The sequence below is a fragment of the Scophthalmus maximus genome, chromosome 8 (genome assembly GCF_022379125.1).
Source record: "Scophthalmus maximus strain ysfricsl-2021 chromosome 8, ASM2237912v1, whole genome shotgun sequence".
Classification (NCBI taxonomy): Eukaryota; Metazoa; Chordata; class Actinopteri; order Pleuronectiformes; family Scophthalmidae; genus Scophthalmus; species Scophthalmus maximus.
In genome coordinates, this window is record NC_061522.1 from 17,993,266 (window position 1) to 18,011,459 (window position 18,194).

Here is an 18,194-nt window from a genome sequence, read left to right on the forward strand (position 1 = left end):
TTTTCCCTCCTGGAGCGATGGAATCAACAGATACGACGACTGCAGTGATTCTGCCAAATAGTTTATTTGCAAAGGTGCAGGGACAGCAAAACATTTCATATATATATATATATATATATATATATAATCTGAACAAAAAGCAGAGTGAGCTCTGAGGTTGTCACCGTTGCGTCTCAGTCGGCGTCCCGGCGTCCAAAGTCCACCCAGCCCTGGTAGTCCCGATCTGGCATGCACTCAGAGTTCATCATCTCTGTGAACAAACCAGTCCTACATGAACCACACACACGGGTTCAGTACACAGATCTGATCATCATCTTGGATCTCTCACTTATCTAACTGAGTGAAAAGACATCAAAACCACAATCAGACTGCGACTTTCACACCCACAGCATACCTGAAATTGCTTGCATTATTTGCTTGGTCATAATCTCTCGCTCGTCCTCCGAGAGGTGTGCCCGTCGCACCGTCTGAGCCGAGCGGGTCCGAGGCGCCGTCTCCCGTCTGTGAGCCGCGTCGCTCGCTCTCTCCCTCTTGGCCAGGAGCTGCTGAAGTGCGTCGTGCTGTGCGTTGCGTGCCTCCTTGGCCTCCCCAGCTGCAGGGGACTCGGATGAGGAGGCCGCACCGCACACCAGCGGTGCGACCAGCAGTGCAAACACCACAATGACTTTCACTGACATATCTGTGAACAAAAAGAGAGAGAGAAGGACACTTTTGATAGAAACGTATCATTTAGAGTTTGTAATAACCGTTGAAGGTGGCAGAATTACTGTACCTGTGTAGAGAAGATGAGATGTGCAACAGGAGAAGGGATGTTGTGGTGTTTCTGGTTCAAATCTGGTCATTCTGAGCCGGTCCACCCTTTTATACCAAGACATGGCCTTGACATCTGAGCTCCATAACGGTGTCCACTGATCGATTGGGGGAAGGATGCACTGGGAGGATGTGCGTAAAGGAAACGATGGACCACTACGTCCATGAACCCTTTACTGTGCTCGTCACTCACCTGGAAAGGCCCTTTTTTGCCCTGCAATAACAATAAAACAGGTCAATGTGTTGACGCTGGAAATCCAATACTCCTTTAGAGCCTTTTTTGACCAATACTAAGTATCTGGTGTAACTACGAACACGCTTGTTCTTCACTGTGTGAGGCTGAAAACCTGGTGTTTTTCCATGCCACTGGCTTTTTAGCCAGTGGATGACTGGCGTTTGGTGGAACTAATATTTCAGTTAGCCATCCCCCTTAGGCTGCAGACGGGAGTTTGAGGAAATAAAAATCAGGACATTTGTCATTTGAGAAAGAGGCGTTGTGCACAATTCACAGACTTTGGCAAAACGCAACAGAGCAGTGTTAACACTCCAGCTGTTTGCACTCTGTATAGACTTGCTGCAAGTGGCCCGGCCATTGCGTGCGTCCAAAGACAATCTGTGATGTGTGACTTCTGTAAAGCAGGAAAAAAACCCACAAACACACGCCCTTCCAATCCAGTATTTTCCACTCGATCAGCTGAAGCATCATCTGTCTGCTGGAGTCACTCTGCGGTGCTGGATTTGAGTTACTGGAGAAGGAAGGCGTGACACCGGCACAATGGAGAGCAGACGCTGTACACGTGAGCGGACCAAACCGTGCACCTGTGTGGATGCGGTTGAACTTGAGCTGCGGTGGCCTTTGCATGAATCCGATCATTTTGTAAGTCTCATAATCCTGTGGTGAATGAAAACAACTACAGTCACAGTTCTTAGAGATTTGCTCCCACCAGACCGACGAGGCAGACACACCCATCGGTGAAATCTCATACACGTCTCAGACGCCAGGCACTACAGACAGGTCTGGCTCACGCACACACACACACACACACACACACACACACACACGCACATCAGGAGACGCTGTGGCAGACGCTCATCCCTGCTCTTTGTTTTCTTTTTCAGATGTTCACTCTCAATGCTTCAGTGATAAGCCGCAGGACTCGTAAAGCTGGTAGGATAATGAGTTAACTGAATACCAGAGCGAATGAACTCATTTTCTCAGTAAAACCATTATTTTTTTCTTCTTCATCATCTATTCATCCCAGCTTGGAAAATCAACCCACAATAAAGCATTCGAAAACAAACATTTCAAAAATGAAAATGCTACTTGGTTTACTGCAGAAAAATTATAAATAACTAGAGGATAAAAAGGCTTGTATCAAATTGATTATTACAGTGTTTATACACCAAGTTAATCAATTCTACTGACCTATCAATGCATCTTTTTTTCTCTTTTTCTTTTAACACAAACAAACTCAGCTCCCTTCCCATCCACAACACCTGCAGCCTGATCACGTGGCTGGTGGTTTAAAAAAAAACAACAACGTTTGACCTCCACCTGTGTTTGGTGGAGGTATGGAGAAAACGTTGAGGAGGAAAATTCATATTCTATTCTACGGCACCAATATTTCAACGGGGAGATTATCTCTTTTTCTTTTTCTTTCCACATGTGTTTGTACCAGAAAGTAACCCATTCCAGTCTGACTCACAGAAAGTTTGTTGGCTAGAAACACGTGTAATGCCGTTGTGCTGACTGTGTTGGGAGTGAATTCAGTGTTGAGCAAAGTGTGATAGCAGTTGTGAAAGAATAACTGTAAAACAGAAAAAGACTCAAACGTCTCTTGTGATTCATGCATGTTACACTACAGCAACTCTGCTGTGGAGTTCTTTTTCAAAATAAAGCTGACGTGGAGGGAATTAGGAGCCACTGCCACAAAAATAGTTGCGTGCCAAGTGTTCATCTGTCAATTTCCCTGATTGGGTGTGTTCCTGGGGCGTTTTGTTTATCAAAGATTCCTGTGTCAATCACTTCAGGATGTTTTACTCTGGCCACACGTAAGATAAGTATTTTTTTAAGGGCTTGACAGTGGCTAGAAAACACATCTGGGTTTTCTCCAGTCGTGCCTTTCAAATGTGTCGTGAAGTTTGACTTTTTCTTTGCACACTTTAGTCGATTCATTGCATTATCCATGATATCCAGGGACCCCCTTTTTTTTGCATTTTGAGCTGAGTTTTGTGTCAAAGGGGAGGAATTTGCTATAAATACAACTGACATGAGGTTCTGGGTTCGAATCCCAGAAAACCAACCAGGGCCTTTCTGTGTGGAGTTTGCATGTTCTCCGGTTAGGTTCATTGGAGACTCTAAATTGACCGTAGGTGTGAATGTGAGAGTGAATGGTTGTCTGTCTCTGTATGTGGCCCTGTGATAGGCTGCCGACCTGTCCAGGGTGTACCCCACCTCTCGCCCAATGTCAGCTGGGATTGGCTCTAGCCCCCCCCCGCCCCCGGCGACCCTTAAGTGGATAAAGCAGTAGATGATGGATGGATGGATGGACAACTGATGTTGACCATCATCATTGTCGACAATGATGATGATGATGATGGCAGTGATGATGATGATGATGGTGATGAAAATGATGATGATGATGATGGTGGTGGTGGTGGTGATGATGATGATTAAGATGACGATGATGGTGGTGGTGGTGGTGGTGATGATGATGATGAAGATGACGATGATGGTGGTGGTGGTGGTGGTGATGATGATGATGATGATGATGATGATGATGATGATGAAGATGATGATGATGGTGGTGGTGATGATGATGATTAAGATGACGATGATGGTGGTGGTGGTGGTGGTGATGATGATGATGACGATGATGGTGGTGGTGGTGGTGGTGATGATGATGATGATGATGATGATGAAGATGATGATGATGGTGGTGGTGATGATGCTGATGATGATGATGATGATGAAGATGACGATGATGGTGGTGGTGATGATGATGATGATGATAAAGATGATGATGAGGAAAAAGACGATGACGGTGGTGGTGGTGATGATGATGAAGATGATGATGATGGTGGTGGTGATGATGCTGATGATGATGATGATGATGAAGATGACGATGATGGTGATGATGATGATGATGGTGATGAAAATGATGATGATGATGATGGTGGTGGTGGTGATGATGATGAAGATGATGATGATGGTGGTGGTGGTGGTGGTGTGTGTACACAAGATGCAGGGGGAGTGTGGTTGTGAGGACACTGATCATTGAGGCGAAGCCGTTGCCATGGTGCAGTGTATTGCATGAGTGTATTGAACTGTGTGAGGTGTTGTTTCAAGTCTAATGAATTGACCTTTTCAGGAACGGGTTCTCTGACAGTTCGGGAGAAAAAACGTCTCCCATCGTGCCCGACTGATATCGGTCTAGTGATCAGCTGGCCAGCTGCCATGCTGCTCAACTAGATATTCAACCTGTCTCTTACAGAACGTCAGAAAAAAATGCTTTTGCACACACCTATTAAGTTTTCCAAAAACAATTTAGAAAAACATTATCTGCATACCGCACATAGCTGCGGCATGCCACCTGACGCCCTCTGAGCCCTATAAAGTGCCCAGAGCCGCCAAGGACCGAGGCACTCCAGGGTGAAGTCTCCAGGTCTCCGTCAGCCTCCGACTGCACACCCACCTCTCAGCATGCCTGTCACTCTCGTCGGCCAAAGCAGCAGCCACAGCTCCCGCAGCATCTCCAGCTCCAGCGCGATGAGCCTGAGCGGGGGGTCGCAGGTGTTCGGGGGCGGCCAGGCCCTCGTGTCCGCCCGCGGCTTCTACCAGAGACGCGCGCCCAGCGTGTACGGGGGCGCGGGCGGCTCCGGGACCCGCATCTCCCAGTCCGTCTTCACCTTCGGCTCCGGCTCCGGCTCCGGCTCCCTGACCGACTACGGCGAGATATCAGTGTTCAACAACGAGAAGGGGGCCATGCAGAACCTCAACGACCGCCTGGCCTCCTACCTGGAGAAGGTAAGAGGGAGAGAAAGTGATGATGGTGAATGCTGTTAAAACTCTCACACGCGCACACACACACACACACACACACACACACTGTTAACAGTATCGGTGTCTACACTCCCCGGTGTTTGTTTTGTCCTGGCACCTGTTTTTATCTGGTCTCATAAAAATTACTATGAAGGGCTATTATTTAACATTCATGTGCATTCTAGGAAATATTGTACTTTTTGCTCTGTGCACTTCATTTGGTCGTTATACTTGTTTCTCTGCAGGCTCTCATATTAACAACCCACATGTGATATAAAATATAAATGATATGTTACTAAACTAGCCCACAATAGGCCTGCACAGCTAAACCAAGCTCCATCTGGACCAGCTATAACATTATGTGACATATTAGTGCAACAGGCCTTATATATGCATATGAAAATACACCACGGAGAGTGTGCTTTTACTTTGAAAAGTTAAATATGATTTCTTGATAACGCTCACATAATACAGGTAGGGAATTCATTTTAGGAGCTCAAGAGGGTCAATGAGTCGGAGAATGACAACAAATGAATATGTGGATGAACCTATAGACAACTATTCAATTCAATTCAATTCAATTTTATTTGTATAGTGCCAAATTACAACATACATTGTCTCAAGGCACTTTACATAGTGAGGTCAATATTACAGTATTACAGAGAAAACCCAACAAACAAATCCCAAGAGAGAAACAACTCCCTTTTAACAGGAAGAAATATCTGGCAGAACGCACTCAGTCGTGGGCAGAACATTTGTCTCAACAGGTTGGGGTGAGGAGAAAAATGGGGGAGAGAGGAGAAGTGTGCAGAAAGAGGAGGAGAGGAGAGAGAGAGAGAGAGAACAGCTGTACAACCGCCGCTTTAATCTCTACCAGACTGATACTTATAATTACAAAAATAATACTGACACTTATAGATGCAATTATGTTGTTGATAATAATAATAATAATAATAATAATAATAGTAATAGTGATGGATTTGGATCCTGCAGCTCTGGAGTCAGAGATACACTAGAAGAGAGGAAATACAGCCAGAGTGATACAGTGATATCTTATCATGACCAAATCACTGACAATATGATCCACCATACAGAACACACACACACACACACACACACACACACACAGACACACACACACACACACACACACACACAGACAACACACGGCTACGGATGAAAATGAACATAAATGGCACAATATTGTACAAATGAATATGGCCTGTATGATGTATGTTATGAGATGAGAATGCCTCTGGTTGTGTGTGCAGGTGCACTCCCTGGAGGTGGCCAACAGGAAGCTGGAGATGCAGATCAGAGAGTTCTGTGAGCAGAAAACTACCATTTCCAGAGACCTCTCCAGCTACTATGTCAACATCACTGATCTTCAGACCAAGGCAGGTCTCACACAATACATGAGTTTGCACACCTCACGCTCATGTTTGGAGGCTGATGGTTCCTCCAATGATCCATGAATAATGGGCAGAATAAATAGTGACTTCCCTTCATTTCCCCTCCCTTTAGATTGCAAGGAGCCGCCTAGAGAATCATGCCGTCATCCTGCAGATTGACAACGCTCAACTCGCTGCTGAAGACTTTAAAATGAAGTGGGTTTGCATTGCTCTGTTAGCTCATGATAAAACCCACTCACACCCTCCAAGAATTTCATTTGAATATATCTCAGCCAAATCTGAAGAGAGCTCCCTGTAGCTCCAGTCTTCATGCACCGAGTGAAACGAGCGTGAAGCCTCAGTTGTTGCACTTATTGTGAAATATGATGGGATTTTGAGGGTGTGTATGATACACTTCTGTCAAAAATAAACTGAATTCAGACTCTGCGCCTCCGCCCGGCGTCCCTCTGTAGGTTTGAGACGGAGATGAACATGCGCACAATGGTGGAGGCCGATGTGTTCCGTCTCCGAGGGGTCCGGGACAGCCTGACTCTCAACGTCAGCGACCTGGAGATGCAGATCGAAGGTCTGAAAGAGGATATTGCATACACCAAGACCAGCCACCAGGAGGTGAGAACCATTGAGAGTGCAGCGGCGCCATCTGCTGGTGGTGGCAGACATGACTCGCACCTGTTGGGGGGCAGGAGGAGGGAGAGGGGTATTGAAAACCGTCTCTTGTCCACGCTGCAGGAGTTGAATCTGCTGAGGATCCAGCAGTCTGGCACTGTGAACGTGGAGGTGGACAGTGTCTCGTCTGTTGATCTGACCAGCGTCCTGGAGGAGATCAGGGAGCAGTACGAGGCTGTGGTCGCGAAGAACAATTTAGAGATTGAGAGGTGGCACCAACAGCAGGTGAGATGGGAGAGCCCGCACATTTCCCCAAATAACTTTTACAGAGGCCAAATGTCAAGGGATTCATTGTGTACATGTGTGTGTGTGTGTGTGTGTGTGTGTGTGTGTCTGTCTTTGTGTGTGTATGTAAAAAGATGGAAGAGCTCAAGGTGGTACTCACTTCCAAGTCGACAGAGGTGAAGACATCTTACACCCAGCTGTCGGAGCTGAAGAGGACCTCCCAGAGTTTGGAGATAAATCGGCAAAGCATCCTCACAGAGGTCGGCCTCAGACAAAACGGCAGAAGGCAGAGAAAACACGTTTACACGCGGTGTAGAGTTATCTGATCGCACATAGCTTCCCTCATATTGACTAGATACATGGTGAAACTGAGATTGCCCTTCTGGCAGACAGGGCAGTTCTCCTCTCCTCTCCTCTCCTCTCACACTCACGGCCCCTCCATTGTTCCCGTCCGCCCTCTTGCAGATTCAGTGCCTGCAGCAGAATATGGCAGAAGTGAACAGTCGCAACAGTGCTAAGCTCAACCAGCTGCAGATGACCATCAACGTGCTGGAGGTGGAGCTGCAGGAGCTGAGGGCCTCCATCGATCAGCAGAAGTCTGAGTACTGCCTGCTGCTGGACATCAAGATGAGGCTGGAGCTGGAGATCGCCGAGTACAGGAGGCTGCTGGAGGGATCGCAGTACGAGAAAAAGTGAGCGATTAAGTGTGTCGTCCGAAAGTTGTAGGCTAACGAGTCTGAGCAGAATTAAAATGTTTTTCAAATATCATTTCACTCTGCCCATAGGACTGTGATCATCAGCAAGACGGTGGAAGGTGAGAATCATTCTCCACTCCGGCTTTGTGAAACACCTTCCTGGTCTCCTAGAATGTTGTCGCCACGGTCCTCATTGTGTTTGTCTCCTTCACCTCCGCAGAGCATAAGCCCCACATCGAGAGGCGGGTGAAGACCATCGTGGAGGAGATAGTCGATGGACAGGTGGTGTCCTCCACGGTCGACACCCAATTGGAAGAAATTCAGTAACACCTCTGCTGCAACTAAACGTACATTTTGATGATGAATCAACCCACGAATAGTCATTAATACACCCAAATAATACCTGCTTAATGATTAAACGTGCACGAGTTAACTACAGAACAGTGTATGTGCTGCAAAAATCTACATTTGAATGAATTCAAATTTCTTTTGATTGTATTCTATAGCAAGGTTGCAGCAAGTGATGATCTTTTTCCCTGACAGATGCTCAGTCTGATTATTATTATGACACAAAAAAATGAATAAAATCCAAAAAGCAAAGACGGAGGTGTGTATTCTTTATCACAAATGTGTGTTACAATTCAGAAAGGTGGATCATTCATTCATTCATTCATCTTCTACCGCTTTATCCATTTAAGGGTCGCGGGGGGTCGCTGGAGCCAATCCCAGCTAACATTGGGCGAGAGGCGGGGTACACCCTGGACAGGTCGCCAGCCTATCACAGGGCCACATACAGATACGGACAACCATTCACTCTCACATTCACACCTACGGTCAATTTAGAGTCTCCAGTGAACCTAACCCCATTCTGCATGTCTTTGGAGTGTGGGAGGAAGCCGGAGAACCCGGAGAGAGAAAGGTGGATCAACATTCATTATTAATTTAAGTCATAGAAAGACAGTGATACAAAACATTTTATTTCCTCAGGTTGAAGGTCGGTGTCTCCTGTATACGGACACTCATACTGAAATAAAGCGGAAAAACAGTAATTCTGAACGCTACGTAGCATTTAGAGTGTAATCCCACTTATGACCACCAGGTGTCACCTTTGTCTTTCTAAAAGTGCGAAGAGTCCTTGCACAACTTTGTTGGATGGAATGCTTTTCGAGACAAAGTGTTGCTGCACAGGGGACATTTAGAAACACAAATATTTTTCAGTCACAGGGCAACAGACACTGATCTGCATCTAGCACATATATATATTTATCACTGTCGTCTTTATAAAGGAGAAGTATGTTACATTGGCTGTGATTTTCGCAGAAACATGCAGAAAAGCTAAATAAGAGAGAATTCTGTATCATGCTGCTATAAAACCTAAGAGTTCACTGTGCTCTTAAAAAAGATACAAATCTGAAGATTCGGCTCAGTGAGGCTCACAGATTTGACCCTTTACTCACCGAAGGCTTCTCCATTTACAGTCGGTGGAGCTGAAGAATCAAGTGGAGACTTGATTCGCCTCCAGTCAACTGATTCACCTGGCTCATGTGCCAGGATGACTCAAACATGACTATTCTCCTTCTTTTACTGCTTCTGTGGTCCACTCTTTTAACACGCTGCTGCAGTTTTGCACGTAATTAGTGAGGCTAGTCATATATTTCATGCTATTTCAAGTTTAGGCAGTGATAACGTGATTCGTCAGTCTCACAGGATACTGCATGACGGGACAAAAATGAAGGAACACAAAATGTGAAGAATTGTTGCTGCCTGATGCCTAACATTCATATAGACAGCAAGTCTGTAAGTCAAACGTGCATGCCCTAACTAATATACCCTCCTGGTGTCAAATCATGGCTAATGTAAAGTAAAAAGTTGTCATACAGAGAAAGCAAATGTCCTGCATTTGCGCGTTTCGCTGTTGAAACAGAAAAACGCAGTCTGTCACGTTACTTCGTGACCGCGCAAGATTCCTCTCAGCTGATTGCAATTCTCTCCATTATTACCAAACCACAATCCGTAAAGTGCTAAATTGTGTGCACATGGGCTCTTCATCAAGTTCAGTTAAGTCAACTTGCAGTAAAGTCACTTCTGGAATAGATGATAAAGCTGCCGATATAATAAATAGGTCACATACAGTAGTTTGTTAAAGACAGAGGATAAATCTTGGCAATGCTCAGCTCCGAGTCCAGGATTGTCTCGGGTAAATTTCCAGACCTCTCAAAGCATCTCAACATGACAGTTTTGGTTCTGCATGATTTATTTGCCGTACAGGGTGTGTCAGATCGCTGCCAGCCATATCCTGATGCAGGAGAAACCAGCCCGGGCCTGTGATAGAATAACTAAACACAAAGTCAGAGGAGCATTGTTAATCTGTCTGTGAGTAACACATCTCTCCTACAAGAGAGAGTGAGATAATCTTTTGTGCGCCTTTGGGGATGAGACTCACACACCCTGCAGGTAAAAGTATTTGGCGCTATTCCTCGGGTCGCACTGCATTTTGAACATACTGTTCTAGTTTCCACTACAAGCTGCGGTTATTTTTGTCCGTGTGGCACTTCGTACTCAGACTTAAATGGATCTTTTGCATTCTGAGAAGTCCTTCCCATTTAGATGAAAAGTGGATGGGGGATGTGACATGTCAAAAAGACTTATTGATATGTTTTTTTGCGAAAGGCCCTGCAAGTTGAAGCCCCTCTCACGCTATATACATTACTTAGCAGATGATTCACTAGCTACAGGGCACAAATCAAATAACGTCTGTAGTGGGGCTTGAACATGGCCAGGAGAATGACCAAACATGTTATCACAATGAAAAAAATCGATAATGAATAATCATCACGATGAATGTCAAATAATTTTTTCTTTCAAGCTTTATTTATGCAGATTCTCTACTCTCATAGGGAAAGATGAGGAAACCACCCACTTCATTGTGGTTTTCAACTCCAGAGGATGACAAACACTTGCTAAAAAGTGAAACATTTCACATAAATAAGGTGGGGCGTTCAAAACAATCTTGTGTTTTACACCTCACAGAGTTTGTGTAATGCATAAGCATTATATCGATACATATTGACATCGATTTGTTATATTGCTATTGAAGAAAGTGTAATCGCAATATTTAGTGCTTTCGCACAGCACTACGGGTTGGAATTGATTTGTACAACTTCCAAAGAGCTGAACACGGATGGGAGTGTGCACCATTTTGCATGAGTATATCCAGCCATGAATGCCTCATTCATACTTTGCAAAACATATAAACTACGGCCGCACCTTGCCTTGTACTGTCAGGCATACCATCGCAATTAATCATTCAGCTTACACGACACTCTCTCATGTCAGTGTCTCTTTGTCAAAACAACATGTCATAGCATGGCGTCTGATTGTTGCACAATGATGTAATAAAACTGAGTATGTCTGAAAATGTTGGTTAATAATGCTAGGAAGCGTATCGACAGCGATGCAACCTCTCAGAGGGACAAAGTGCACAAATACTCTTGTGTTTTAGTCCTCGAATCCTAAAAGAAAAGAAAAAAATGGGGATAATAATGGCAAATCTGCAGTTTGATTCACTTTTAGTGTTCAGCAACAATGTCACTTTGATGTGATTTTTCTCTGTGTGCTCTTTCAAAGAAATAAATATAATTCAATTTATCAATTTATTGCAAATTTCAATCAGGTTTCAAATCTAAAAAACAACAACAACTAAAGTACATGTAAGTGTGTGGCATTTAAAGGCCAAATACTTGTCTGACTGCAACGGTGCGCTGGTCGGTCTCTAATCTTTTAATTGTGTTGGTAGCAAGTCGAGACGTCTCCTTCTAGCAGGCTGTAATGATGAGTCAAAAGTCCCACGCCTGTAATGCCCCTGGTAGAAAACATGGACATTGCACAAGTGCTGTGCAAGTGGTCAGCAGTTGTTGAGATGTTTTTCTCTAAACTACAGACGTCAACCACTGGGTGGCGCTTGAGGAAAAGTCTGAGGACCACTTGCTGTTAACAGTAAGTCAGCATGATCCATCCCCAGGAGACCAAGAATGACAGAACAGTTGAACAAAATGGTGTACAGACAGACAGACAAGACACTGTGCTAGTCAAAACTGCACTGCACGTCGCTACACATGCACTGCACACAAGTTAGAATGCGACCGTTTTGCATTGCTGTATCTTATGTTACATAAACAAGTTTGATAAACAAGTTTGGTTTCCGTCCGCTTCACTAAAAAAGGACATCGACCAGGGTCAGTCAGTGAAAAGTGATTTATTAACATGAATCCAGTTTCCGAAAAGGGGAAGCAAATGTTTTTTTTTGAAATGCTTAAGTTTAGTGACTCAACCTTCACATTCTCCAACATTACCATGTTTGACGTGCAGAGCAGTGTGAGAAACCTACCCGACAGTGTGTGATAGCTGAACCAGGATGTATGATCTCAACCGTTGGCTATACTGCCTGAGGAAAACTGGCTCACTCATGCATTACAGCATTTCTGAAAGTGTCTTCTCTTTCAAGATGTAATGAATGTTCTTTATATTAATTACACCGTTGTCCAACGTTTTTTCAGTATGCGCTCATGATTTCATCTCATCGAATGTGAGAAGGTCTCACAACTCTTGTCATTCTGCTGAACACAGGGCGATGTGACAGCTTGATGGTTCGGATGCACATCACACGGGTACAAATGCCCTGAGCAGTGGGGGCCCCGTCTGAATTTGCCAAGCGGCTGCTGTCCTGAGACCGACATTTTGTATACAGGGTTGGGGTTAGGGGTCAATGTCAGGGTTAGGTGTTACGTGATGACATCACAATTGTTGGTCTCGGTAGAACAGCCACTTGGCAAAATCAGGACATTCGGCGGTGAGTCCCTGGCGCAACTCATTTGTCACATTTTTTGCAGTGTTTAACAACTGATGTGCTTCTAGTAAACTTTACATAAGCTGAATGGAACAGAACGTTCTGTCATAATGTGCCAATTTGTGTAAACCTCACCACCGGTGCCACACCCGCGTATTGTACTATCGCAGGGATGCATGATCGCACCTTTGTAAGAATGTGCACGACTTATGTTGTGTGCACTCACCAACACTTGGTGCTGCTTGTTGTGCACAGGATACATGTTAAGAAAGAGCAATTGTGGAGTGAGTGAAGTTGTAGAAATTACAATAGATGACCTCTTTATGTTGCCCCTCCTATTTTAAACACTAAGCATATGGGTAATTTGCTTGGAAACCAAAGAGGATTTTGGGGTGTTTTCTTTAAACTTTGTGGTTGACTTGGGATTAAATACTTGTGCATGAGTCCTAAAAAAGAGTGAGCGTAGCAGCAGTGACATTCTTAACCGAGTGCAGCTAAGCTGTACATAGCTGCACCTGTACATTACATTGTGTTGACGTCAGTGGATGGTGTGTTGGTGTGAAAGTGCTTTCTCCAGAGAGACAGCAATATCTTCACTCACATATTACTGGGGACTCACTGTGGACATAATTTATAGCTGTTTAGCACATGCATGAGATGAGTTTGCAACCCAAAAATGAAAAGCAGCCGCGAAAGAGAAACATCTGCTTTTGATTAGTCCAGGCTGCGTATGAGCTCAGTCTGCTGAAGTCATCCGTTAGCTGAAGGTAAAACAAGTCTTTGTTAGGCTCAACCGCAAATAAAATGTCTGTAATAATACATGTAACCTATTATTCATCAATAAAACTGTAAGGAAAAGATTTAATCACCAGCGTTTCTTGATCAAATTAGTCTCCACAAAAGAAATACTGTGGTGACATGGAAAGAAGCAAACAAGAAAAGGCTTGTTCTTGTTTGGGCACGATGCACATACCAAAGTACTGGTGCGATGCCAAGGAGAGCTCGCGGACCCGCAGGCACACCTGCAGCTTTCCAGCGCTGCTGTGACTCGTCTAGAATGAGGCCAGGTCTCAACTTGCATCATGAGCATCTGCAAAAATTGCCTCAAATTGGCAACCCTGCAGGCTGATGTTCAGATAAAGCAAACAAGAGTGTTTAAAATCTAAAGTTTAAGATGTGAAAAGTAACCAAAACTGATGCTAACATTTAATGAAGCCCCAGACAAAAAATGAGGCCAGAGAAAAAAGGTGCGTGAGAAGAACTGAGCTGGCTGACAGTCAGGTGAATAGTTTTTTTATTTCTCACTGATCCCTTCTACAGTGTTTACAGTGCGTGTTGCCATGGTATCGCAACAGGTTTGGCCAGTATGGCAGATTTATGGAACAAACCCAATAGGAACATCACCTGTTGAACCTTTCAAACATGCCGGATTTGACTGAATAACTAACCTGAGGTAATAGATGTTTCCACTTTTCAGTATAGTTTGTATAAATAAAAGAAAAGTAAGAATTAAAGTTAATCCCGCTTTCTCCCCCTGGTCACTACACAAAATTAACCTGGAGGGTGTGGGTGTGGGTGGTGGGTTGGGCTGTGCACCAATTATTTGGCAACGCCCCTCCCTTCAGCCCTGCTCGCCCCCGCCCACACCACATGCCGCTGCAGCCCCGTGCAGGATAAAAAGGGGACGGAGACAGAGCTCTGCACCTCAGTCCATCTCCTCTCCAGAGCAGGCAGACCTCCTGAGCAGTCTTCATCCGATCATCCGTAACAATGCTGAGCAACATGAGAACTTCCATTTCTGGGCGCACCTTTGGAGGTGGAAGCCTGTCTGGAAACATGGGTGGGGGCATGGTTCGACAGAGATATGCTTCAAGTGTGCATGCCGGTGCAGGTGGCTCTGGAGCTAGAATCTCCACTGCCAGTTTTGGAGGTAGCGCAAGTGGTGGCTTTGGCTATGGAAGTGGCGGAGGAGGCGGTTATGGCTATGGAGGGGGTGCAGGTTTCGGTGGAGGTGACGGCATTGACCTGCACGTTGGGGCCAATGAGAAGGCCACCATGCAGAACCTGAACGACCGCCTGGCCACCTACCTGGAGAAGGTGCGCAGCCTGGAGAAGGCCAATACTGAGTTGGAGCTCAGGATCCGCCAGTTCTTGGAGAGCAAAGCCGGACCCAGTGCCCGTGACTACTCTGCTTTTGAGGCCACCATTGCTGAACTACAGGGAAAGGTATGTTACATGACATCTGAATCCTGAATATACTTTTTTAATGTAATCAGGTGTGTAGGTTTATGCACTGGAATTTAAACTTAATCCAAGTGACAGTGCATGCGCAGTTTACAGTGATTGTGAAAGTAGCAAAAGAAATGTCTGAGTCTGTTTGCAGATTGAGATGAACTTGTACTGATTGAGCAACATGAAACAATTTCTTTGTCTCACAGATCCAGGATGCCACCCGTACCAATGCAGGCATCTACCTGTCCATTGACAACGCAAAACTGGCAGCAGACGACTTCAGAACCAAGTAAGCATCGGGATGAGAGACGTAAAGGTTAAAAAAGAATCTGTGAAGCAAAAACCTGCGTATATTAAAAATGTATACATTGATGTTAAGGTGCAAATGTGTGATCTCCTGCTGCCTCACAGGTATGAGAATGAGCTAGCCATGCGTCAATCTGTGGAGGCAGATATCTCCGGTCTAAAGAGACTGCTGGATGAGCTGACACTGGCCCGATCAGACCTGGAGATGCAGATCGAAGGTCTCAGGGAGGAGCTGATCTTCCTCAAGAAGAACCATGAGGAGGTGGGTCACAAACCCAGAGCATCTGAGTTGAATGTGCATCGCAAAGCCTTCGCTGTCTCAAATATAGGGGAAAAGATCAACACAAACAACATCCACATCTTTCCAAACTGTTTATCCAACAGGAACTGGCATCCATGCGGTCCCAGATGAGTGGACAGATCAATGTAGAGGTGGACGCAAAGCCCCAGATGGACCTGAACGCCATCATGACTGAGATCCGTGAGCAGTACGAGAATGTGGCTGTCAAGAACCAGAAAGAGCTTGAAATGTGGTTCCAGACAAAGGTAAGACTGGGCCAAAACCCTTGTGCTTTCATTCATGTATTTTGTGATCAGACTGTTGATTATATGTAGTTAGATATAACACTAATGTTCTCTTATATCTACTGTCCTGCAGTCAGAGACGCTGACCAAGGAGGTGGCAGCCGAAACAGAAAGTCTCCAGATGTCCAAGTCAGAGATCTCTGAGCTCCGTCGCACGCTGCAGGGCCTGGAGATCGAGCTACAGTCGCAACTAAGCATGGTAAATTTGAGGCAAATTTCTACTGTGCTTTACCTATGCTTCCTTATAACTCATGCCACCCAGAGTATATGTGTTTTTCCAGTGTATTAATCGTTGCACTTCTCCATCCTTCTTCTCTTCTTATTTCTCCCCCAGAAAGGAGCACTGGAAGGCACATTAGCAGACACAGAAACACGGTATTCCATTCAGCTCCAAAGCCTCCAGATGACGGTGACGGGTATGGAAGAGCAACTGATGCAGCTGCGTTGTGACATTGAACGCCAGAGCCAAGAGTACAAAATGCTGCTGGACATCAAGACACGGCTGGAGATGGAGATTGCAGAATACAGGAGGCTGATGGATGGAGAGGCCAGGTAGGGGAGGAAATAGGGGACGGAGGGAAGAGGTAGCACTTTGTAATGTAATGTAATTTACCTTCAGAGAACAAGTCTCACTTCCACCGTAAACTCTGGAAATTGCAATGGTTTTAATGGAATCACTGCACTTCTCTTCCCTTTCACAGTGCCAGTGGTTTCAGTAGTTCCTCGAGGACCAACACAAAGATTGTAGTGATCTCAGAGGAAATGTTGAACGGCAAGGTGGTGTCCAGCACTACCACGAGCGCATAATCTGTCCCACACAGCAAACACAAAACAGAGGCAACACCGGAAGAACGCAACGTCTGAATCAAAAACTTCCTTCGCATACACATGTGAATGCAATAAAAGGCTCTTTGTTTGCTAACTACTGTTTGTTTGAGTTATTTGTGTTTTCGCAATTCCAAATGATGTCATGATGGTAACAGTTGCATTGTTTTGGTACATTTTATATTGCACATTTTATCTTCATCCTGATAAAAGTTTAGTTAAGTATTTGGCAGCTCAGAGATAGTGTTTGAACCACATTATGAGCTGGACATGAAAGGATAAAGAAACTATCATGCATCCTGAGGCTAGTTACAAAAATCTGAACCAAGAGCAATGATGTTTTTCCCTCTCCTCAGCAATGTCCTCCGAGTTACCAGCGAGTTCAGGACTCAAGCCCCACGGGCTTTCAGCAGTTCAGCAGCACAATAATCACACAGCTCTGTGTTCATAAGCAACAAGCATGTTCACCCAACATCATAAAGATTTAAAGGCAGGTCATTTTGAGAAATGTGACAAAATACCTGCGATATACTTCTGCAACAACAAGTTATAAGTCTGCCTTATTTCATCACTACATGGAGGTCCTGGGTCTGAATCTGCTTTCTCCAGCAGTCCACGTACATGTCTGAATGTGAGCATGAATTCAACTCACAGGGTGCTCCGCTGTGATGGACTGGCAACTTGTCAAGGGAGTTCACTTCCACCTACTTCCTGCTGGGATCGGTCCCAGTCCCTCATTACAGTGGTTTGAGATTCATCAATCAGTCTTCAATACAGCATGATGTTCATTTTGTAAATTATGGTCCCATTTATAATAAAATGGACTATAAAGCAATGTATGCATTGGGGTGTGGATTTGCGTGGATGTGATTGACAGCTAGTACTGTCCAACCCCTCCAAATATGGCTACAACAAGATGGCGCTGTCCAAAATGCTAAACTCGAGGCTTGAAAAAGGCAGTTCACATTTGGTCTCTATAAACCCCTGATAAACCTTTTGACACTCTCAACAACACTTTTTTTTTTCTTGAGCCTTGACTTTCTGTTGTTTGGTGCTCAGTATGTTTTGTACGGAAGGTTTATCGGAACTTGTTTGATAAAAGTAGCTGGTGGGTGAGAATATTGGTTTCGGGCAGTGTTGGACAAAATGACTGGATCGGATATTGGAATAAATAAGAAGTAAAATCCGATCCATACCAAATAAATGCCTATTAACATATATACTAAGCTTTGCAGGACATTACGGCATCATATTTGTATGTTCATTTATTATTATTTAATTAACAGTTTACAGTTCAATTCGATTTTAGCTTGTCTGAACGGTGCTAACCAAAAAACATTCTGCCAAAAGCCAAAAGCAGTATTGCATAACTCAGTCATGTTGCTGGCTAGGTACGTCCTCCTTTGGGGGAGTTGATTATTTGGCTGATAGTTGAGTATGAGGTTTTAGATGGCTAGGTTAATCAAAGTGCATCCTGAACAATGCATTATTAATATTTTATTTTACGAGTGGGGAAAAGATTGTATTGTATCCGGAACTGACACAAATAA

General features: G+C 44.7%; 3 protein-coding genes across 4 annotated transcripts; 2 read left to right on the plus strand and 1 right to left on the minus strand.

The window, feature by feature from the left end:
• Positions 1-50: 50 nt before the first annotated feature.
• LOC118312222 (cholecystokinin) lies at positions 51-3,157 on the minus strand. 2 transcript variants are annotated; one of them, XM_035636639.2, is made up of 3 exons: positions 773-3,153; positions 395-679; positions 51-250 (listed from the first exon to the last, which is right to left on the minus strand). In XM_035636639.2, exons 1-3 carry the CDS (start codon positions 873-875, stop codon positions 174-176), a joined length of 465 nt encoding a protein of 154 aa, XP_035492532.2. In that variant the 5' UTR covers positions 876-3,153; the 3' UTR covers positions 51-173. The 2 variants fall into 2 exon arrangements, with proteins under 2 accessions (XP_035492532.2, XP_035492534.2); XM_035636641.2 differs by having other exon boundaries at positions 127-267; positions 773-3,157.
• Positions 3,158-4,438: 1,281 nt separating this feature from the next.
• On the plus strand, positions 4,439-8,450 carry LOC118312216 (keratin, type I cytoskeletal 50 kDa-like). The gene is made up of 9 exons (XM_035636634.2): positions 4,439-4,837; positions 6,124-6,249; positions 6,377-6,459; positions 6,717-6,873; positions 6,994-7,155; positions 7,290-7,415; positions 7,621-7,847; positions 7,941-7,969; positions 8,071-8,450. Exons 1-9 carry the CDS (start codon positions 4,514-4,516, stop codon positions 8,175-8,177), a joined length of 1,341 nt encoding a protein of 446 aa, XP_035492527.2. The 5' UTR covers positions 4,439-4,513; the 3' UTR covers positions 8,178-8,450.
• Positions 8,451-14,377: 5,927 nt separating this feature from the next.
• Positions 14,378-16,741, plus strand: krt15 (keratin 15). Its single transcript, XM_035636635.2, has 7 exons — positions 14,378-14,922; positions 15,135-15,217; positions 15,340-15,496; positions 15,619-15,780; positions 15,893-16,018; positions 16,154-16,371; positions 16,521-16,741. The coding sequence occupies exons 1-7, from the start codon at positions 14,467-14,469 to the stop codon at positions 16,624-16,626; spliced, it is 1,308 nt and encodes a 435-aa protein (XP_035492528.1). The 5' UTR covers positions 14,378-14,466; the 3' UTR covers positions 16,627-16,741.
• The last annotated feature ends 1,453 nt before the right edge of the window (positions 16,742-18,194 follow it).